Source organism: Vitis riparia, chromosome 6 (assembly GCF_004353265.1).
Source record: "Vitis riparia cultivar Riparia Gloire de Montpellier isolate 1030 chromosome 6, EGFV_Vit.rip_1.0, whole genome shotgun sequence".
NCBI lineage: Eukaryota > Viridiplantae > Streptophyta > Magnoliopsida > Vitales > Vitaceae > Vitis > Vitis riparia.
The window spans coordinates 7,524,044-7,548,040 of record NC_048436.1 but is presented as its reverse complement, the minus strand read 5'-3'; the positions used below and the strand labels follow the sequence as shown (position 1 = coordinate 7,548,040).

At 37.5% G+C, this 23,997-nt stretch overlaps 1 protein-coding gene and 1 non-coding gene across 4 annotated transcripts; one reads left to right on the top strand and one right to left on the bottom strand.

The window, feature by feature from the left end:
• Positions 1-1,104: 1,104 nt before the first annotated feature.
• On the bottom strand, positions 1,105-23,942 carry LOC117916203 (DExH-box ATP-dependent RNA helicase DExH9). 3 transcript variants are annotated; one of them, XM_034832113.1, is made up of 14 exons: positions 23,503-23,942; positions 20,806-21,006; positions 20,491-20,709; positions 17,076-17,414; positions 13,918-14,022; positions 13,475-13,585; positions 12,739-12,989; positions 11,537-11,660; positions 11,172-11,451; positions 10,927-11,081; positions 10,327-10,476; positions 10,015-10,247; positions 8,867-9,131; positions 1,105-2,025 (listed from the first exon to the last, which is right to left on the bottom strand). In XM_034832113.1, exons 1-14 carry the CDS (start codon positions 23,773-23,775, stop codon positions 1,747-1,749), a joined length of 2,985 nt encoding a protein of 994 aa, XP_034688004.1. In that variant the 5' UTR covers positions 23,776-23,942; the 3' UTR covers positions 1,105-1,746. The 3 variants fall into 3 exon arrangements, with proteins under 3 accessions (XP_034688004.1, XP_034688005.1, XP_034688006.1); XM_034832114.1 differs by having other exon boundaries at positions 11,181-11,451; XM_034832115.1 differs by lacking the exon at positions 23,503-23,942 and having other exon boundaries at positions 17,076-17,421; positions 20,806-20,896.
• On the top strand, positions 22,481-22,554 carry TRNAM-CAU. Its single transcript has one exon. It is a non-coding gene; the product is annotated as a tRNA-Met (tRNA).
• Positions 23,943-23,997: the final 55 nt, after the last annotated feature.

Here is a 23,997-nt window from a genome sequence, read left to right as displayed (position 1 = left end):
TATATTATATAAGTTTATTATTTTAAGATTATTAATTTATTAATAAATAAAACATTCATTTATAATATCTTCTAATTATTAATTTATGTTTACTGAAGTAATACTAGATTCTTAAGTTTAAATATAAATAATTTATTATTTAAGTATATTTTTTAAATTTCAATCATAAATTATAATTTAATAGTTTTTAATTAAATTCGAAAGTAAAAAAAAAATTATAATTGAAATCTCAGTTGTCAACTACGGCTTCAAAGTATACTATTATTTCAATAAAGATAAATTTATCACAATACGAATAAATTAATACCTTAAAAAACAACAAATTAAATATCTTAAATTAATAAATTATACAATTTTATATAAGTTTATTATTTTAAAATTATTAATTTATTAATAAATAAAATATTCATTTATAATATCTTCTATTTATCAATTTATGTTTATTGAAGTATTACTAGATTTTTAAATTTAAATATAAATAATTTATTATTTAAATATATTTTTTAAATTTCAATCATAAATTGTAATTTAATAATTTTTAATTAAATTTTAAATTTAAAAAAAATTAACTAAAGTCTCAATTGACAATTACAGCTTTAGTTCAACCATGACTTTAGTTCAAAAATAAAGTCGTAGTTGGCAACTACGGCTTTAGTTCAAAAATGAAGCCGCAGTTACCAACTGCGGCTTTAGTTAAAAAATGAAGCCACAGTTACCAATTGTGGCTTTAACTAGAATGAAGAAAAAAAAATATTTTTTAATGACATAACGCCTACGTGGCACCAAAGAAGCCAATTTGAACATAAGTTTCAGAAGGGTGGTTAGATGTTACAATTTTTTTCAAATAATGGGCCATTTTGACCCAAAACTCCTTCTGTGTTGCCTACTTGCCTTTTCGTAGGCCTCATTTTAGAGGCATGCCCTGCATTTTGGAGGCCATAACCCATTCACAGGTTATAGTGAATGTATCTATTTATTGGCATACGATACAAACACATCCCTCTGCTGATAACTAATAAACCCTTCAATGAAGGAAGATAGCCAACAATCCAAAACGATAAGGGAAGAAAATCATGCACAACCAAGGAGGAACATGGTGAAAAATAAAAGAAAAACACCCAATACTAATGCTCCTGGGCCCATCTAAAGTAGACTCAAACAATAAATTAGTACAAAAACTCAATTTATGTGTAAATTAATTAATAATGTGACACGTCCAAGCTCAACTTCTGTTACCAATGATACAAGTAGTAAAAATTTAGAGGTTGGGAAATGAAGTGTGCTTAATTAGTGAAAATATAACATACCACACAGTACTAGCCTCTAACCGATGACTGCCAAAATAGAGGGTGTACAAGCTGATGTTGAAACATAAATTCTCAAACGCAATTCCTTTCCTAGATTATGCTGCTGTGGTCTCTTATGTGAATGTTTAAGATGATCACCTCCATCTGCCCAGCACACGTACTAATCTCAAATGAGTAACCTTTGTACCTTTTTCTTCTTCCCAACTGAGTAAATAATATAGAAGACGACACCAAGGAGCATGTGTCAACAAGAGCCAAAACTTTGTGGGTTGCCAACCCCAAACGGGTCTCTCCTCCTTGTTTCTCTCATCACAAATGCAACTTTCCCATATGCATCTGCTTGCAGATTGTTTCACCATTGCTTTAAAAAGAGAGAGATTCTCGCTTTGTTGAATCCTTCAACAAGGTAAAAAAGAGAAATTGAATCTTCTCGGCAGAACTACAAGTACAGAGATGCTGCAAAGACTATGTCCCTCTTAATCTTGGAAACAGCCTCTTCAAATTTTGCTTCAAGCTCAGTTTCTCCAATGGATTTGGCTGCTTGTATGAGTTGCTGTAGAACTTCCTCCAGTCTCCTAATAGCCCTGATCAAGCTTCCTTCAAACACTTGTGTGATTTCCATAATCTGATAGAATTTGGACCCTTTGGCCCAAGCATGCACAGCCTCCATGATATCAGGCCGGAAAGAATTCACAAAGCTCTCCACATCAATTTGGACCTGAGGTATACAAAAATAATAATAAAAAGGATGAAAAAGATAGTCAGTTGGCGAGTAAAAGATGATAAGCCTTTATTTGCAAGACCAGTCCAGACATGTAGCCAGAATCACTTAAAAAACAGGAAAAAGAAACTTTTGCCCCACATCAAAACTTTACATAGGCTTTTCACCAGATCCCTTTCAGTTTTGATTTCAAAAGGACCCCAAGGTCATCAAATCAGATGTAAACTAAGCATACAAGAAGACCCATCAGCCAGTGAGTCACGCAATCAGCAGTTCATGCTAGTAAACATCAATGCCATCTATGATAATAAAAATACTTATAATTGTATCATGGTAAATTCTCTTCAGATAAATCTTTCATTCTTAAGAATTTAAGTTGCAATGATCAACATGTAGATTTCTGTCATGCTCATTTCAGTTAAGCACCATTCCACTCTGTTTTACGATAATAAGCATTACTAACGGAGCTCTGCAGAGCCCTGCCAATGAAGAAATAGATTCAAATAGCCAACAACACCATATTGCAACAGCACCATCAGCTTCCCAGACAGAGCACAAGCAAATTGGTGAGCAATCAGAGGCTGATGCAGTGGCAGGAAGGGTAATCTTGATTGGCCATCTGATATTGAAACAGCATTTCCTTCAAACATCTTTTTTGGCTAACAGCATCCATTAAGTTTTACATGGACCCAAATCTGGAGCCTCCCCCTTTCCACCCCAACCACTTGCCACCTGAGCCCTGCAGATGTTATTTGTCATTATCTTTTAAACTTTGGCTCCTGAGGTCAATGGGCAATGCTTCGTTCAACAATTTAGTTTTTGTCCACTTTGCCACATTTCCAAAATAGTTCAAGAATTGCATAGATTTTCTTGGTCTTGCAACTCACCAGCTAGTTATTTTGCCTTCCAATGCAAAATTCTGATGTGACAGCTCATAAAGAACATAACCTAATGAAGCACTCCATCCATCCTCTCCATTTTTTAAAAACATGTAAACAGCTCCCTCTCTCATACATGCAAGTATTCCAGATCATCATCTCCCCAACAGCCCCAACCACACCTCAAAATAGGTAAAGTATTTTGTGATATTTTTATATGCGACATCTGATCGCTATGAGAATGGTGGAGATGGTCAATGGCATTTGGAGGCTGACAGCCATGGTGGTGCTGGCTAAGGTGGTTGTGGAATTTGGATTTCAATATGATTATGAAACAGCCAACTAGTGGTTAAAATACTAGGGAAGATTGAAGATGCTGATATGGAGGCACTAAAGGGGTTGCCATGTAGTGGTGATGATGATGGGGAAGTAAATTTGCTTTTCATATACAAATAAAAATAATGATTCTAAAACCAGTCATACAGTAGAATGATCACAGTGCTGATATCCAATGGCCGTCGAGAGAAAGTGATGAAATAATGGTAGTTCTGTAACACATGGTGGCAGTTGACTAGTCCAGATACTGGGCAGGGTAATTATGATAAAAGGAAATAAGAGAATGGTTTCAGGATTACAAAATGAGGATTTTTCGTCAATTGAAAAATGGGGATGTTTCTAACTATATAAGATGAAAATTAAGCACCATGTTACTAGAAATAGTTGTTAGATGGTGTATAGTTATTTCAGTTATTTACTTTTCCTTTTCTTTCCTTATTGTATTGTGGGTCCCACTAACATGTATATATATATACCCAAGTCCAATGTGTATTATTAACAGTTTTTTCAATAACAAAAATTAGGGATTCTCCCTTTTCTCTCTTCACATGGTTTCAGAGCCTAGAGAGAAAAAACAAAAAAAAAACTAAAAATATCCGGTTTATCCGTGAATCAATTTTGGGAAACCTTTCGGTGACCATGTTTCATTCCGGTCACCTTTCCCATCTCCTAAAGCTTTCCGATCAACCGTAACGCCGTCTAGCCACTCTCCATCTGTGCTTGTGCCATCCGAGCCCTACAAATGCATTTTTTGGGGTTTTTTGTCTCAGTCGGCCCTCTAAACAGCCTTTTCGACGACCTCTGGTGACTCCTCTCCACCCCAAGCCCTGCACATGTCTTAGGAAGTGTTCTTCTACCCTTCCAGTAGTGCCACATTTGTTTTTCTTTACCATTTGGTCTCTCATAGCCGCAGATCCTCGGATTTGCTTCTTTCAGCCGCGATCTGAAGTTGTATTAGGGCCCTCTTCGATCCAAACATATTTCGTTCTCCATATAAATGGATATGACTACTAAAAGTTCCATTTTTTCCTCTGTTATATCTGGATCTCCTATGATTACTTCGGAGAAATTGGTTGGCAGTGAAAATTATTTGTCCTGGTCTGCCTCTGTGAAGCTTTGGTTTATGGGTCAAGGTTATGAGGATCACCTTGTTACGCAGAAGGCGGATATCCCTGAGGTTAACAGAGTACAATGGAGGAAGATAGATGCATAGTTATATAGTGTGTTATGGCAATCAGTTGATCCTAAGATTCTGCTTCATCTTCGGGCCTACAAAACATGCTTTAAATTTTGGAATCAGGCGAAACGGCTATACACGAATGATATCCAACGTCTTTATAAGGTGGCTTCTTCTATTGTCAATGTCAGACAACAAGACATGGATTTATCTATTTATATTGGCCAGATTGTCTCTCTTAAAGAGGAATTCTTGACCGTGATGCCTTTTACTACTGATGTTGGGGATCAACGAACACAGATTGACAAGTTCTTTATGGTTCTTACGCTTATTGGCCTCCGTCCAGATCTTGAGACCGTCAGTGATCAGATTCTTGGCAGTTCCTCCGTTCCATCCTTGGATGATGTGTTTGCTCGCCTCCTCCGTATCTCCTCCACTCAGACTTTGCCATCTGATAACACTTCAGATTCTTCTATGTTAGTTTCTCAAACTAACTCTCGAGGAGGACGCAGTGGTAACCGAGGTAGAGGCCAACGTCCTCATTGCACCTATTGCAATAAGCTTGGCCACACTCGTGATCGGTGTTATCAATCACATGGGCGGCCTCCCCGCACTACCCACGTGGCCCAGTCATCTGATCCTCAGCCGCCTCAGCCTCCGAGTTCCTCCACATCTTAGGGTATTTCCCTCACTGACAGTGAGTATGATGACTATCTCCGCTATCAGGCCACCAAGTCTGCTTCTGTTGCTTCTGATGCCCAGACTGGTAATGCCTCTGCTTGTCTTACCCACACATCTTCTCTTGGACCTTGGATTTTAGATTCTGGCGCTTCTGATCACATATCTGGTAATAAGGATCTTTTCTCTTCTATTACTACTACCTCTGCCTTACCTACTATTACCTTAGCTAATGGTTCTCAAACTGTGGCTAAAGGCATTGGTTTGGCACATCCTCTCCCTTCTCTACCTCTCACTTCTATCCTTTATACTCCTGAGTGTTTCTTTAATCTTGTCTCCATCAGCAAAATCACTTGTACTCTTAACTGCTCTATTATTTTTTCTGATAAATTTGTGACCTTGCAGGACCGGAGTACGGGGAAGACGATTGGCATAGGAGGTGAGTCTCAAGGCCTCTATCACCTCACTTCGCCTTCAACTCCTACAGTTTGCATTTCCACTGATGTTCCCCTCCTCATCCACAATCGCCTGGGCCACCCTAGTCTATCCAAGTTCCAGAAAATGGTCCCTCGTTTTTCATCTTTGTCGTCACTTGCGGGTGAGTCTTGTCAGCTTGGGAAACATACTCGTGTCTCGTTCCCAAAGCGTTTGAATAATCGGGCAAAATCTCCTTTTGAACTTGTCCACACTGATGTTTGGGGTCCTTGTCGGACCGCGTCTACTTTAGGATTTTAGTATTTTGTTACTTTCATTGATGACTATTCTCGATGTACTTGGTTATTTTTAATGAAAAATCGAGCTGAGTTATTCTCTATTTTCCAGAAATTTTATGCTGAAATCCAAACCCAGTTCAGTATTTCTATTCGTGTGTTACGTAGTGACAATGCCAGGGAATATTTTTCTACACCATTTACTTCATTTATGTCCCAACATGGGATCCTTCATCAGTCTTCTTGTGCTCCTCAACAAAATGGGGTAGCTGAACGTAAAGATCAACATCTTGTTGAGACAGCTCGTGCTCTCCTTCTCCAGAGTAATGTTCCTTTTCGTTTTTAGGGGGACGCTGTTCTTACAACATGTTATTTGATTAATTGTATGCCCTCATCTGTATTACACGATCAGATTCCTCATTCTCTTTTTTTTCCCTGACCAACCACTTTATTTCCTTCCTCCTCGTGTTTTTTGTTGTACTTGCTTTGTTCATATTCTCACTCCTGGACAGGACAAACTTTTTGCCAAAGCCACAAAATGCATCTTCTTGGGATACTCCAGACTTCAAAAGGGTTATCGTTGTTATTCCTCTGAGACTCATCACTACTTTCTCTCCGCTGATGTCACCTGCTTTGAGGACTCACCATTCTTCTCCACCTCTAAGTCTCTTTCTGTTTCTGAAGTCTTACCCCTTCCCATTATCTCCCCACCTGATGCAGTGTCTTCTCGCCCACTTCAGGTTTATCATCGCTGTCATCATGTCGTTGTTCCTCCTTCTTTGGCCGAGATACCTACTGACTCACTTTTTTATCCCTTCGGCTTCTCCTGCCCTGGCTCTGCCTCCTTCTGCTGACTTACCCATTGCTATTCGGAAAGGTAATCGATCTACTCGTAATCCTCATCCCATTTACAATTTTTTGAGTTATCATCGATTATCTTCACCTTATTCTGCATTTGTCTCTACTATATCTTTTGTTTCTCTTCCCAAGAGCACCCCTGAGGCTCTTTCCCATCCAGACTGGCAACAGGCAATGGTATATGAAATAAATGGTTGCTTTACACTCCAATGACACTTGGGATCTTGTTGTTTTACCCTCTGGTAAATCTACAGTTGGTTGTCGTTGGGTCTACACAGTTAAGGTTGACCCTGATGGTCAGGTTGATCGCCTTAAGGCCCGCTTAGTTGCTAAAGGCTATACTTAGGTTTATGGTTCTAATTATGGTGACACTTTCTCTCCTGTTGCCAAGATAGCTTATGTCCGTCTATTGCTCTCCATGGCTGCTATGCGTTCTTGGCCTCTTTATCAGTTAGATATTAAAAATGTTTTCCTTCATGGGGATCTTGTTGAGGAAGTTTATATGGAGCGACCACCTGGTTTTGTTACTCAAGGGGAGTCTGGTTTAGTGTGCAGGTTATGCCGTTCTCTATATGGCTTGAAACAATCTCCTCGAGCATGGTTTAGCTGTTTTAGTTCTGTTGTTTAGGAGTTTGGCATGTTCCGCAGTACAGGAGACCATTTCGTTTTCTATCATCATAACTCTTCGGGGCAGTGTATTTATCTGGTAGTTTATGTGGACGACATCGTCATTACAGGCAGTGATCAGAATGGTATTCAGAAACTAAAGCAACACCTTTTCACCCACTTTCAGACTAAAGACTCGGGGAAACTCAAGTATTTCTTAGGGATTGAGATAGCTCAATCCAATTTCGATGTGGTTCTTTCCCAAAGGAAGTATGCTTTAGCCATCTTGGAAGAAACCGGTATGTTAAACTGTAAACCGATAGACACTCCTATGGATCCAAATGTCAAACTTATACCAGGACAGGAGGAGCCTTTAGGAGATCCTGGGAGATATCAACGACTTGTAGGTAAACTGAACTACCTCACCATTACTCATCCAGACATTTCTTTTCCTGTAAGTGTTGTTAGTCAATTCCTATAGTCACCATGTGATAGCCATTGGGATGTTGTAATCCATATTCTTCGATATATCAAAAGCACACCAAGCTAAGGTGTGTTGTACGAGAACAGAGGTCATACCCTGGTTGTTGGTTACACAGATGCAGATTGGGCTGGCTAACCCACAGATAGACGTTCCACTTCCGGGTATTGTGTTTTTATTGGAGGTAACCTAATATCCTGGAAGAGTAAGAAACAAGATATAGTGGCCAGATCTAGTGCTGAAGCCGAGTATCAAGCTATGGCTCTGGCAACATGTGAACTCATATGGCTGAAACATCTTCTTCGGGAGTTGAGATTTGGAAAGGATGAATAGATGAAGCTCATCTGTGACAACCAAGCCGCTTTGCATATTGCATCTAATCTAGTCTTCCATGAAAGGACCAAACACATTGAAGTTGACTGTCACTTCATTAGAGAGAAGATCGCCTCAGGATGTATGGCGACTAGTTTTGTCAATTCAAATGATCAACTAGCAGATATTTTTACTAAATCTCTCAAAGGTCCTAGAATTAAATACATTTGTAACAAGCTTGGTGCATATAACATATATGCTCCAACTTGAGGGAGAGTGTTAGATAGTATACAGCTATTTCAGTTATTTACTTTTCCTTTTCTTTCCTTATTGTATTGTAGGTCCCACTAACATGTATATATATATATACCCAAGTCCAATGTGTATTATTAACAGTTTTTTCAATAACAAAAATTAGGGATTCTCCCTTTTCTCTCTTCACAATAGTATTCAATCCCGATTCTAGACAAAGACCTAACAAACTTGAAACAATGTGTTAAACGTATCTTTGACATGAACTAAATAGCTCTCAACCAGCCTGGCTGAAATTAGTAATTTCCCAAACACGCACCAAAGGGAAGCTCTAACTGAACCCGGTTAAGACCACAGTTCTTAAACTCGAAAGAGAATCAGTATTGAATAACTCAAATCCAGATATTTAACTGCGTGCAGAGTTACCAACTTCCAGACATTGATTGTGATATGACTTTGTAAACCTATTCAATGTGGTGACTGCAACTTTCAGAGAAAATAAAAATAAAATAAAATAATGAATGAAGTCAACGGAAAGTTCCACTAATACCTTGCTCTCCAGCTGAACTTTGGCAACCCTCCTAGCTGTATCTTGTAACTGTGTAAATAGCAACTCAAGTTCATCCTTTGGCTTTTGAGCATCTTGAAGCTTCTCCCGCCACACAAAACAAGACAGAAGAGAAACCATATCCTCCACCTTTATGTCTTTGAAAACCCCATTGAACATAAGCTCCGTGAGAGTCAACTCATCCGCACTACTGATTTCACAAGCAACCTTCCCCTTCAACTCCACAACGTTGTCACTTGTGACATACCTGAAGTAAAATAAGATCCAGGCATGTTGACATCATGATTTCTTCTAATCATTTAACAACAAACAATTTTTCAGCTCAATTAAGAAACAAATTTATCAGCAAAAAGGAAAACAAAGGAAGAAAGAAAAGAGTGTCTCTCAATAAATTTCAGGCTCTTCCACTAAAGGCAGTGCTGTCCAATCTATATTCCTATCTTGGCAAGTTTCTAACTCAATGATAAGCACCTTGGCTCTACCACTCAGGTGTGCCAAGTTTAAATATGAACACTCTAACATCCACCCAATACATATACCCCTAGCCCACCCCCGAAACATCCCTCAAGGTCTCTGCCCTAGACTTAGATAACTTGAGGAGCAACTTTCATGGCCCCTATCTCCAGGGACTGACCAAGGTGTGATTGGCTCTAACCACATAAAAGAACCTCCTCCTCATTCTACAAGAGATGGAGTGATAAATGCCCAACCACCAACCTTTCCATTACTCTTTCTAAAGTTCCTTCTTACTCATTTTAAACTTCCCTCTTAAATGTACAATATCTCAAACCTCTTTTTGGAATACAACCTTTAGCTTCAGGCTTCAAACTCCATCTTGCATTAGTCTAACAAGGGAAGGTTTTTTGGAAAGAGGCAATTATTTTATTTTGAATGATGATAAAAAAAAACAAGGTAAGAGTAGGAGGAAATTGAGATTTGAAACAGGAAAAACTTAGGAGGCTTGCAGCTCCCAGACCTGATGTGGCTGTCAAAGCAGGGTAGCCCAGACTAATTAAGCAGCTGCCAGGAAAAGAACATCCACAACCCAAAAAAGAAAAAAAAAAAAAAAAAAAAAAAAAAACATCTTTTCCTAGTTCTAAGGTTGAAATGAAACATAGAAATTTCATTACCCTAGCTTCCGAAGAACCCGTTTCCTTGCCTTGAGTTCATCTTTGAAAGCCAATGCAGTGGAAGAGCGCATTGTTCTCTTAATTGACTTGATCTTGGCCATCAATTCTTTCTTCATATGCAAAGCTTTAAGCTTCTGCTCAATAAGTGGAGATTTTGCAACTTCATGCTTGTCAAACAAGCTCTCTAAAGCTTCTATCCTACGGACAGCCTTTCTGTACTGGCTACTTTGAACCTGAAGAATATTTCATGAAAAGTGAAAATTTCAAATATGAACAAATCAAGATGTAGATAAGTAATTTAATGTAACATACCTTCATGTCTTCCTCAGGATCTAGGAGGGGCATCCCTTCTTTAGCAAATCTAGAAAGAACTTCCGACACCTTTTTCAGGGTGTTTTCTCGAGCTTCCAATGGCAAAAGATCCTTTGATATGATCAGACGGACACTACTTAAACTATCAATCTGTTCACAAATGAAAAGAACAAATCAGTTTCATGTGTGGCATGACTAATCAATGATATAACATAAAATGGTAGGTAAAAATTTTCTAGGCAAATGTTTTTACTCCTATGTTTCAACCACTTAAATCACAAGACAACTGGAAGAAAGAAAAAATTTAAAGAGCAGATAAATCTAATTTGAGAAAAGTAATTAGATATTTAATGCAAATGTAACAATAAAATCTCTATCATATCATCGTTTACAAATCGATAGTGTTTGGGAACTCGGGATGCTTAAAACAAAATAAAACACGCAATAATGATTTGTATCCATGTTCAGTCTATAAAAATACTGAGTGCTTGATGAGATAATTTACAGAATTTAAAAAGCCCAAAACAATCATGTTGCAACTGCTGGTTAAAAGAAAAGAACAGAGATTTATGAATATTAGAATAGTATGATGGACTTTGCCTGAGAAATAGGAACAGTAACAACAACAGGTTCTCCAGGCTCCTTCAACGAAACAATCTTAATTGTCTTTTTTAAAACTCCATCCCTACTAACTGTACATCTGGTTAGAACATCCACCGTGTAGTCTGCATCCTCTGGTTTTCTACTTGCATCATCTAAATCACAGATCAAGAACAAATAGTTTTGAAAACTTAAATTAGAAAGGACAACTAGCTGTTAAATTTAAGATCAATTTAAGCTCTTACCTTCAGTACCTTTCACCCTTTCAAAATTGATAATCACTGCCCATGTGGTCTGGTCCTTGATACAGAAAGATGGGGAATTTTCCTCAGTCTTTGTGCATTGGATGCACACAAGCCTTCCAGGTTGCAAGAAGGGCAAGCAGTATCTTGGAGAAAACACAATATCACAGACATCCTTCTTCAAACTCCTATACTGCTGTATCAGGTTGTAATAATTCTCCACACTATCTTCTTCCTCAATTATAATTGAATCCCTCTCTTCTTCAAGGTTCTTTGCTTGTTTCTGTGTGTGCAATGTCAACAAATACATAATTTGGAAGGAGGGGGTCAGGGGGAACAATTTATGGACAAAGTTACTGTCAACCAACCTCAAGATCAGGAATGGCACGGTCTGCTTGAAATTGATAAAATGAATTGCGAAGCAACTTTTCAGGATCACCATCCTCAGATCGCATTTGATTCAGAAGCATGTTGTAACTTAAATGGAAGGCACTGGAACACAAGGGAAAGAGTGTCACCACAAAACACCACAGAAAGCGCAACAATAGCAATTCTTGGCTGATCAAGGGATCAAATTGTATAGTTCTTTTGTTGGTAGCTTGGAGGATTAGCCCTGGATAACAAAAAGTTCTAGACCATATTTTATAATCTAGTGCCACAAGATTCAGATTTGGATTCTTAATAAGCTTGTTCACAATGAATTTCATGATCAGGAGATTCTTAATCCAAGTCCAAAAATCTCTCCTATTGAAGGACGATGAAAACTTGATCTTCACATCTCTACAACTTTGGGTACTGTTGCGACAAGGATTAAAGGCCTTCTAAACAATATCCTATGATCATATTATGCATTAGCCATCTGAACTTCTAGATGCAACATTTTTTTTTTTGATAGGAAACAACAAAGAAATATATTGATAGAAATAAGAAGTACAAAAGAAGGATGAGGAACTTCTAGATGCAACATTCATTTAATTAAAAACTCTTAACTTATATCCTTAAATGTTTATAAGCAGCAGCATCTAATGGGGAACCAGGTGTGAGTGTTTTGGGGTAAAAGCATCTTCGGAAGCCAAGCAAGTAAGAAAACTGAGCCTATTCCCTTAGGTCTAGTACTAAACTTGATGGACCCTGTAGGAGCTGGTTCAGGCTCCTGGTTTTTCTGAAATAAGGTTTGAGTTTTAAGGGAAGATGTCCTAGTAAGAGAGTTATTTTTTCTCAACAAAGTTCCTTCCTAGGGTCTTTGATTATATTTATGGAGATCAAGAAGTTTCCTTCCACTACTTTTGGATTTTAAGATAATCTGCAGATACTACAACAAATACTTTATAATTACAAAACTAATAGTCAAAAGCCCAGGGAGACTCACTAACCAAACTAAGTATTAGGAAAGGTTCCCAAAAGAGCACTAGTAATATAAAACAAAAACAACATATTTAACCACACAAATCAGTTGAACTGATCATTATGCCCCTTAAATTCCCAGCAATAAGTATGCAAAAAAGGTGGCCCCAAATAAGAATTTATTCTGCATCAAAAGCAATACTGAAGGGGCAACTGAAACCAGTACCTGTTCAAGCAATCAGCACTTCCTTTGAGCATCATCTTAGCAGTAGAAGGTTCTAGCTTCTCATCCACCATAAGGATGCATATTCCCCGTTCATCAATGCCTCGACGACCAGCACGACCACTCATCTGTATAAACTCCCCACTGGATATCCATCTAAATTTATCCCCATCAAATTTACGAACATTTGTAAACACTACAGTCTTCGCTGGCATGTTCAAACCAATGCTGAAAGTCTCTGTGGCAAACAAACACTAAAGGAAAACATTTCAATATTTAAAGCACACCTAAAAAATTTAATTAATTAGCAAGGATTCAACATTGGACAAACAGTGACTAAAATATTCTAATTTTTTTCATTACAAAGAGAGGGAAAATGAAGGCAAGTCCCTTTTAGTAAGAGAACATAATGGGACAGGAGAGATCATTCAGAAAATTGGTATAGATGCACAGGGAATATTCAAGAAGAAAAACAAACAGAAGCAGGGTTTGGGGAAGCAAGAAGCTCTAGTTATTATACAGGATCACAAACTGAGAAACCAACATTTGGGCTTTATACAATGTAAATTTGATAAGAGTTGCGTGTTTCAGGAATATCATTACCGATTAGCACTGCCAAGTAAAATGACAAGAATGAAAAATAAAAACAAAAGTAAAAATAAAAGGCTACAATCAGTTGTTACACCAATGAAACCAAAATCCATGATAACAGATGGATTCACAAGTCTTAGCACCCAACCTTAATGAGACCTTCTTGAAATAGTATCTCAATCACTTCCTTCAGTATGGGAAGCAACCCAGAATGGTGCACGCCTATTCCACGTTTTAAGAGGGGTAGCATATTTGAAACCTGGAAAATTTCAAAGTATGGAAGCACCATAAATAATTTTTCTAATAAGCTAAAGCACCATAAATAATATGTATTTATATATATATATAAAGAAATTATTAATCTTTTACAGTAGAAATTTAAATAACAAATTATGACCAAACTATTGACAATAGTTTCTATAAAAAAATGATAGACCAAAAAAGTGAGTGCAAGATATACTAAGTTACAGGGATACATATCTTCAGGGGAAAAGATATTTACAAAATAGAATAGAAAATAAGGGAGAGAAAGAGGTATTTACAAACTAGAATAGAAAATGAGTGCAACAATAAGAAGAGAACAATTCTTGCCTGAGGTAACTTTTTATCATCATCTGAAAGCATGTCCATAGCACTCCAGAATATAGTTTCTATGTTCACTTTCTCATTGTCATCATTTAAATCCATTCTTGCCATCTATAGAAACAAAAAAAAAAAAAGACCAAGCCTCAGTCTTAACATTTTCACATAAAAAGAAGCAGAAGAAGAAGAAGAAAGGATTAGGAGTACATATAAATGCTACAGAGCACATGAGTGATTGGGCCATATTTGACATGGATTACATACATGCAGTATCTAGCAGATATGGGGTATCCAGGGTTGCAAGGCTAGCACATCTTGAATGGAAAATCAGAATTGTATGGTTTAACATTCTTCTCCCTCCCCAAACACAAACACCAACCCCAAAATAGATGAACAACTTTAACCAGGCTTTGATTAACAGTAGCCTTTAGGAACCCCATTGCAAGAAACCAAACTTAAGATTTAACCCCTAGTTTCTCCTGTGATATAAGTTTTCCAAATGGGTTGAAGCAATCTGAAACTTTGTTATGCATAAAGAGGCTTAAGACAAAATCAATTCTGAGAGCAATCAATTCCAGCCCTAAATGATTATTTAGGTTACCAGATTTGGTCGAGCTTTTTGGAAATCTAAAATAAATTTCAATAATCTGTTTCATCCATTACATAGATGACTTCTAGAGCTTGAAAATGAGCATAAATTTGACCCAATTTGGGTATATCCAACTTGCACATCACTGCCCTCTCATTGCTCTTCAAAATCGAATTTATAACTTCATTAGCAACAAGGACAGAATCCAAGATTTGTCTTCCCTCCACAAAGGCATTTTGAGCCTTAAAGACCACCTTACCCACCACCAGCTTTAGCCTATTGGCTAGCACTTTTGCCAGCCACTTATACAACCCTCCCACCAAACTAATTGGCCTGAAGTCCATTAAATCTTCTACTCCCCCTTTTTTGGGGTCAAAACCAGGAAAGTTGCATTCAAACTTTTTACAAAGCGACTATGGTCATGAAACTCCCTAAAAAATCTCATGACCTCCTCCTTCACAAAATCCCAAGAAAACTGCTAAAAGGCCATAGGAAAGCCATCAGGCCCAGGCGCTTTGTCCCCATAAAAGCCCTTAAGAGCTTCCAACACCTCCTGCGTAGCAGACAGCAAATTCTTAAACTCATTCACCACTCCAACTCTAATCTCATTCTCCTCTGTTAACCAAGAACCACTAATCTTAACCCGAGTCATCTAGTTCCTCCTCCTGTGAGCATTAGCCATCTTATGGAAGAAACCAGTGTTCCTATTCCCCTCCTCAGCCATACTTCCCTTGATTTATGTCTCCAAGAAATTTCTTCAAGAAGCACCCACTTTTTAAAATCCTCCTTTGCTCCTCTCTTAGCTTCCAACTCAAGAACAGTAAGTGGCTGAGTTAGCTCTACTGTGTCCTAAAAGTCCACTTGATTCAAAGCCAACGCCTTATTGGCTTTAACTTTGCCGAAATCATTCCTATTCTAGTCTCTCAAAAGTGGCTTCAAGGCTTTTAGCTTCGCTGCCAAGACAAAACTAGTAGACCCACTAAAACTAAGACCTTCCTACCAAGCCTGCACCTTATCCTTGAAACCCTCCTCCTTCAACCACATATTTTTTAATCTAAAAGGCGAAGGGCCTCTCCTCACGCCTCCTCCATCTAGCACGATTGGAAAATGATCTGAAACCAAGTTAGGAAGGACACACTATACAGCCCCAGTAAAGTGACCTTCCCACTCATCCGAGACCAGAAACCTATCAAGCCTAGAATGAGATTGATTATTCAGGCCACCCGACCAAGTGAAAGATCCTCCCTGCAAAGGCAAAGTCCCTTAACTCTAAATCCTCAATAATCTCCGAGAATCTCCTCATTGAGTAGGTTAGTCTGCCTCCCCTAGTGCTCTCCTTAGGGAACCTAACCACATTAAAATCGCCTACCACGCACCAAGGGTCACCCCACAACCCTCTAACAACATCAAGCTCCCCCAAGAAATCTTCCCTTTCCTTCTACTGCTTCTAATTTAGGACTGCCACCATAGTAGATTTGTTTCCATTTTACATTTTCCCATGAAAAAAATTATTTCCATTTAAGGTTTATTTTCATTTTTTAGGTTTGTCCCTAGTTGACCCTCTTTCTTTTTTTTTTTGATCAGTAAGTAATATGTGTATTGCAAAAAAGGCGCTAAAGAAGCGACTCAAATAGATACAATGTAGAACAACTCACCCCCTTACAAAAGAACCCAAGCCACTAAGAAAGCACAAAAAACCCTCTTCCTTAACGTATGCACACCCAATCAATAAAATCTATTAAGGTCAAAGGACCATCTTTTATCCACAATTTGGTTTCCGACCAAAGTAAATACACAAAAGAAATTTTCAGCTTTTGGATGGACAGCACACAGTCCTCAAAAGCAATTGAATTCCTAGCCTTCCAAATAACCCAAAACAAGCATAATGGCCCTAAAAGCCATGCCACCTTCCTCTTCTTGCCCACAAAGGAGCCTCTCCAACCTATGAGAGTTTCCTTAACCGAACGCGGAAATACCCAAGATACTCCAAAAAAAGAGGAGCAAAGTCCACATCTCCCTTGTTCTTTCACAATGAAGAAGTAGGTGGTCAATCGACTCCCAGTTGACCCTCTTTCTACTTTTACATAAATTCTACCAATATCATTTTCATTTTTCTTTTGTGACATGCCCACTTGGAGATTGCTAACAAACATACTTTCTAATTCTTGCGCTTCCCTTTTGAGTATCTAGTTTCCTCCAATGTGGTATAGCACATGCTGTCACCAACTTGGTTTATTTCCCTCTTGGGTGCAATTTTCAAATCCGCCTTTAGTCAATGAAATAGTGATATTAAGCACAGAATAGGGACCAGTTTCAACCTGGTGAGAATGGAATGCAACCACCTTCCTAATACGTAAAAAAAAATCCCCAAGCCCAGAGTTGAGCAATGTGATTAGTGGGTTGTCTATGGAGTTGATGTTGCTTTCATAGTTTTCTAGGAACAGCCTTTGTATCAACATGGTGACTGAAAAGTTTCAGAACAAAAGCATTATATTAGAGTATGTGACCAGGGCTCTGTCTCCAGGTGGTGGAAACCTAGGTAGTTAACCCAAGCCGAGAGAGAGAGAGAGAGATTTACCTGCATTGCAAGAAATTCGCAATCCCTTTTACTGAAGCTGAAAAGTATCACGGGATCATACTGACGCTGAATAATCATTTTCACCATCTTGAAAATGTCACTTTCTTCACCAGCTCTGCCCACCACCAGTCCTTTCTGCCTTTTCCCATTTTCTCTTTTCTTGTCACCTTCACCAGCAGGAACAAGTGCATTTAAAGCTTTCTGAAAGCTATCCTCACGAAATTTTCCCTTTTCATCCACCACCAAGTAGAGACCATTGCCTCCAGAAGGAAAAATATAATGCTGAAGTGGTGTTGGCCGATAATCAGTATAAACAATGTGACACGGTTGCTGATGGACCTGCATTCTGGGAAATAACATTAATGCCATTATATTAACCAGGCATGGTTCCCTACTTAACAAGACAAACTACAATATATATTATTGGAATAAAAATTCATCAATGTCATCTAGAAACACTGATGGTTGAAGTTGCACATAATGGTCCTAGTAATCAATTTTCTCAACTCTTCTGACACAGACTTCCTTGCTAAGAATGGTTCCTTGTTTTCATTAATGTCCATCCCTCCTCTATAATACAGAAAGGTTGAGTAGGAAATAAGGATGAGGAAAGCAGAGGAAATAAGAGACTATATTTGACAGGTGTTCTATAAGATTTCACATGTTTAAGCAAACATGCAAAAGAAATTATAATTAATTTATGTCTAGATTATAGGAAAATCTAGGAAACATGGGCTTTATGGTGGCCTATGTTACATAGGCTAGGGTAAAGGTGTTGGGTGTAGGTTTGTGTCTAGGTGTCTAATCCTTTGCATCTCAAATTTTAGGACATCGGAACTTGGTTGAAAAATAATTTTCATGGTACTTGGAAATGACAAGATACAGAAAAAAAAAACAATTAGAATTTAGTTAGAAGCAAAAAATTAATATATTCTTGACAAACAGAATTAAAAATAAATAAAATAACATCTCTTTTTTCCTTTATCCTTATTTTAAAAAAGAACAAGAAAATAAAAATAGTCAATATCTAAAGTAAAATAAGAGTACTCAACAGGGAGCCCACACACAAACGCCTATCATGTCATGTTGGCATGAGGGCATTAGGTAAAGTCGAAGAGTCTAGGTATCATAAATGGTGGCACCTAGAATCTTGAAACTTATAGGTGCAACCCATGCATTGAAAAGATGCTAAGCCCACTCTGGCACATGGTTTGTAAGGCTTAAAAAACCTTTTTGGCAATAAAAGTCATTTTATTTAGTGTTTGGCTGCATTTTAAGCATGTCAGATTAAAGATATTAGGAGTTAAAGCTCTTTCGATAGAAGTTACAATACTATAGCTTTTGTCCAGAAGAGTTTTAGGAAGCTGGTATCTATTAAAAGCCTTCTAAAGATGTAGTAATTAAAAACTGATAAATCTCTTTCAAATAAGCTCTACTATATACAGCTGTTTTTAGAAAGAACTTTATTAGAAATATAGCTGCACAAAAGAATGCCTAATATACCAAACTCAAGTGCATCTTTCAATCAATAGAATTTTTGGTATGGCAAACATGAGAACTAATAATCCCTCTTGTCGACGGGTGGATTTCAAAAGGAGATGAGAAAAGAGAGAAAGAAAAGGAGAAATATGGTATTGAACAAATATGTTTTTACAAAAGAAAGGACTCCCTCATTATCTACATATGCCGAGTGATTTATTTGATTCCTCACTCCTGATCTATCATTAGATCTTGTAATCAATTGCACCCTATCAGTTGTTAGATCCCTAATTTTTTCATCAATGGACATATGCACTACATCTGTAGGTGCTAAGTACAAGATTCAAACAGTGTTGAATTCAAGGGAATATTACTAGAAAATATAATGGACAGAGGTTGCCGATTGTAGCTGATCAAACCCCATCAAATCATGTCTTAAGAGGCTGCAGTCCAAAAGCTACTCATATCGGATACAATGCTGACAGATCACCAACTAATCATGATAAAATTTTCATTATCTGATCACAACAATTTTTACAAACTATAAAAACAGAGGGCTCCAATTTTGCGGAAGACATGCCTAGAAGAAGAGGAAGCAAATGTATTGCTCGACAAGCAAGAAGTATTTGAAGATTAATCCAGTGGGATGGGTACAAATGCATAGATCACCAATGAACTAGAAGAGGAGAAGCTCAGAGCCATGCCTGAGGGTTTTAAAAGGATTCAGCATAAATATGCCAGAAGAAAAAGTGGAGGAAGATAATTGTCCTATCATTCAGCACCTGAGGCCTTGCCTAAACAAGAAAGTTCTGCCATTCAATTTTGCAATCCATATTGCATTCTTGCACCTTATTTTCACTTGTGTAGGGTTTCATGCTTAGAAGAATATCTTTCAATATCAATGAAATCCTCAATAGTTAAGTTGAATTGGTTCATGAGTTTACCATCCCCTATTTTACTAACATTGCTTAAAGAAATGTTCATCCTTTATCATTTGTAATCAAGCATTTCACAACTGGGAGGAAGTGAAACAATCAATAGATTGGCCGGAACACGCCAAAATTCAGAATACCACCATTTGAATGAGGTATAAGTTTTGAATCACATTAAATCAAATTATCCTTTTGCTAAAAGAGGTGGGATCTCAAAGAAAGAAAAGGGTAAGAACAAAAGGTCAATAGATTTTTTAATATTGAATTATATCCAAGAAAGAATCACTTGCTCTTTATTTATTTATGATTTGGGGTTTATTTTGATTTATCAACCCATAGTTCTAAAAGGCACAAGGCGCACCTAAGGCGCAAAAGTCTCCTATAGCTTAGGTGCAAGGCGTAACACAAGGCGCGTGCCTGACTAAAGTGAAATGCAACTTGGGGTGCATATTAATCTTATAAAATATGATTCAAAATCTAATCCGATCAATAAAAAATTTAAGATTCCAAACATTTAAAAGAAGCATTCAATAAAAAAAATAACAAAATTATATAAGTTTAAATATACAAATAGAAATTTCAAAAATAAAAGCATTTAAAAAAGAAGAGTAAAGTCGATAAGGCACACGCTTCTTCAATAAGGTGCATGTCTTGGCAAGCGAGGTGCTATAACTAGGGAGTAGTTGCACCTTGAGCCTAGGCGCATTTAAAGTGTGCCTTTTAAAACTATGTATCAACCTTAATCAAGACACCCATCATTTACCTAAGGCAAATCCTAAGCAATATAAGTTGCTCAATCCCAAAATATTCATGCACACTACATTTACTTATTTACATTGAAAGCCTATTAAGAGATCTCGATTATCCAGGTTGGATTATAAATTATTTCTTTGCTGCTCTTCTTCAAAGTTCCTAGAAAGGATATTTCCCATCTTCATCATCTCCGAAGCTAATTTCACAATTCATAATATGTTAACAAGAAGCATTTAAAAAGCATAAATCACCTTTGCAACCCAATCAGCAAATTCCTTTGCATTAGGCACAGTTGCCGAGAGGAATACAAATCGTGAGTTCCTTGGAGCCATGACAATGCTTTCTTCCCATACCACACCTCTTTCCCTATCACGCATGTAATGTACCTCATCAAAAATTACCCAAGCCACCTCCCGTATAATTTCTGATCCCTTGTATTGCATACTTCTCCAGATTTCTGTGGTCATTACCTGAAACAGAACTATAATTTAGCAACCCAAAATACAGAAACATTTCAAAGGCTCAAATAGGAAAAAAATAAATATATAAATGATAACTGGGCCTACCAAGCAAGAAGCATTGGGCTCAATGGTGACATCCCCAGTCATCAAACCAACATCTGAGAATTCTTCTTTAAATTCTCTATACTTTTGGTTGCTGAGTGCCTTGATAGGCGAAGTGTATATTACTCGTTGATTGTTTTGCAATGACATGGCAATAGCATATAATGCCACAACAGTCTTTCCTGCTGATGTATGAGCTGATACCTATCAGAAAATGGAAATGATGAGAGATGTAGAACATGTGCAGACTGCAGAATAAGAGGCACTGATTGAGAAAACATAATAAAATAAAGTAGGTAGGTTATACATGCCCCAGGAGCAACATCAAGAAGAACCATGCAAAAACAAATAACTGAATAATAAAAAGAACGATAACCTGGGCTTGAGTATTAGTATGTGATTTACATGGTAGAAACTGACATCTCATGGTAAGTTAAACCTACAGAAAGCATACAATATAGTATCTACATGGTAGCTAAGAAGAAGGATTCTTGCTAAAAAAAAATTAATTATAATAGTTTTGATTACCAAATTCAAAAATTGCCTCTACAGCAGTTAAGCTGCCATGAAGATCTTTAAACAGTTCACCAGTTTCTTCCTTCCAATAATTACTAAGATACTTCTGATGATTTAATCTCACATATTAAGTTTCTGTACATGCCCAGTAAAGGGCAAGGTTCGGGACGTCCAAACTTCTCAGCTATGTCAGAGAGACGACCTGTTTTTTTTTTTTTTTTTTTTTTTTTTTTTTTTTGATAGGTAAAATTTTGTCCCTATTGCAACTTTGACTTGAAACCTCCCACAAACCCTCCCAAACCTTTACCACTCGAGCCAAGCCTCAAGGGTATTTCAGAAAGTTGACCTTCTTCACATGTTAATGTTTAGATTTTCAAATTTCTGTTTTTCTTTTCCCTTTTTTTTTTTTTTTTTTTAATTACAAGTTGTATAAGTTTACACACAATTTTCTTTGAATTCAAAGAACAGCACTCAACATTAAGGGATCTAAAGTTTAAGTTAGCTATGAAAAGCTTAAAAAAAAGGTAGAATGGTTAGAGAAAAACACATGCTGAATTGTACTTTCTTTTCTTTTTGCACAAATGGTAGAACCAACCAATTAGGCATTGTAAGTACAGATAGGCTTCCTCATAAATGTAACCCTTCCCCTAATAGACTAACTAAGTTCATGGTGGATGATTAGAGAGTGTGCTCATGTTTTCAAGGGTAGGGTTGCAGTGATGACTTGTGACAGGAATTCCCTCAAAATACCTATTTCTTATGTGAATCATTGGATACACATTCCATAACAAGCTCAAACAGTTTCACAATTTAACTCCAATTTTTCCTGTTCTGGCAGGAATATTAACTCCAAAGTTTCCCATAAGCACAGGCTCAGAGGTGCACCAAAACCAAGCCATTTATGCATTTATAGAACTCCAAACTAGTTTCCCTTCTCCAACACAACCCACCCAACCCCCACAAATCCATGTACTTCTGGAAGGAGGTAGGTTTTGGGATCCCCACCTTTAATTATCTAATTCAAGAGAAGCAAAATTAAAGGAAAAGACTCCACTAAACTCTTTGTCCTTTCATTGATTCCTCCTAAATTACATTGATTTATCCTAAAGATTTCATTTCAATTGGAATTTGGTTATTCACCATGTACGAGGATCCCCGCTAAGCATCCATGGCTGAATGGTTAAAGCGCCCAACTCATAATTGGCGAATTCGTAGGTTCAATTCCTACTGGATGCACGCCAATGGGACCCTCCAATAAGTCTATTGGAATTGGCTCTGTATCAATGGAATCTCATCATCCATACATAACGAATTGGTGTGGTATATTCATATCATAACATATGAACAGTAAGAACTAGCATTCTTATTGAGACTAGAACTCATAGGGAAGAAAATAGATTTATGGATGGAATCAAATATGCAGTATTTACAGACAAAAGTATTCGGTTATTGGGGAAAAATCAATATACTTCTAATGTCGAATCAGGATCAACTAGGACAGAAATAAAGCATTGAGTCGAACTCTTCTTTGGTGTCAAGGTAATAGCTATGAATAGTCATCAACTCCCGGGAAAGGTAGAAGAATGGGACCTATTATGGGAAGTAATACAACCAGAGGGTTTGGTCATTTGAGTATTTTCATTTTTTCAAAAACGACAACAACATAAAACACAAGATTCCAAACTCTACTTACCCTCAATTTTATTGGCAACCAACTAGAAATTAATTAAAAAAGAAACCAAATCACCACATCTCTTCAGCAGGCAAACACTCCACTCAACTATACCCAAACAACTATTTGACTCTTCGAGGAAATCTTTTCAGTTTTCAAACATCTAAAGAGCCCCAAAATGTAAGATTCCAACTTCTATTCACCCTCAATTTTATTAGCAACTCACCAGAAATAAAGTAAGAAACCTAAGTAGACATATACTCCACCCACCTATACCCAATACAACTATCTGCCTCTGAGGGGTCAGCAAACAACATAAAATATAAAATTCCAACTTCTATTTACCCTCAATTTTCTCAGCAATTTATGTCAAATCCAGTTAGCATCCAACAAAACATATCTTTTACAACTGAAATTTATACTAATCTCTGGAATCACTTCACTCCACATACAGATGCATCAAAAATAGCATCATAATTGTTGGAATTTATGCCCAAAATGTGAGAAGATACCATAACAGATTCCCCGGCGTCGAGGCATTTGATTGCTTCGGACTGGAAAGGGTCGAGAGTGAACGGGAACTCCTTTGCAGGTTTCGAATCTTTCCGGGGCGAAGACGAAAAGGAAGAACGTGGCTCGTAGCCCTCTGGGTACGAAACATCGTGTATGCAAGCCACGGATTCTTCTAACGTATTGAGTAAAGCACTGTCTTCTCGCTGTTGTTTCTGTGGAGAGAGGCGCTCGACGGACGGGTCTTCTGTTGATTTTCTCTTCAGCGACCCCATGGATAATGTTATTACAGAGAAAGGAAGTGGGGAAGAGAGAGTTAAAAGCAACGGTGTTGTTTGGCTTGTGAGAAAGTGAGGGAAAAAGAAGGAAATAACGTTTTCCCTGACTCGTAGAACAACGAGGAGGATGCAGCGGTCGTGGTGGCTTCCCACGTTTCACCGCAATGAAGTGATGCTCCTTCCAAAACCTAAACAACGACTATATACTTGTATTAAAAA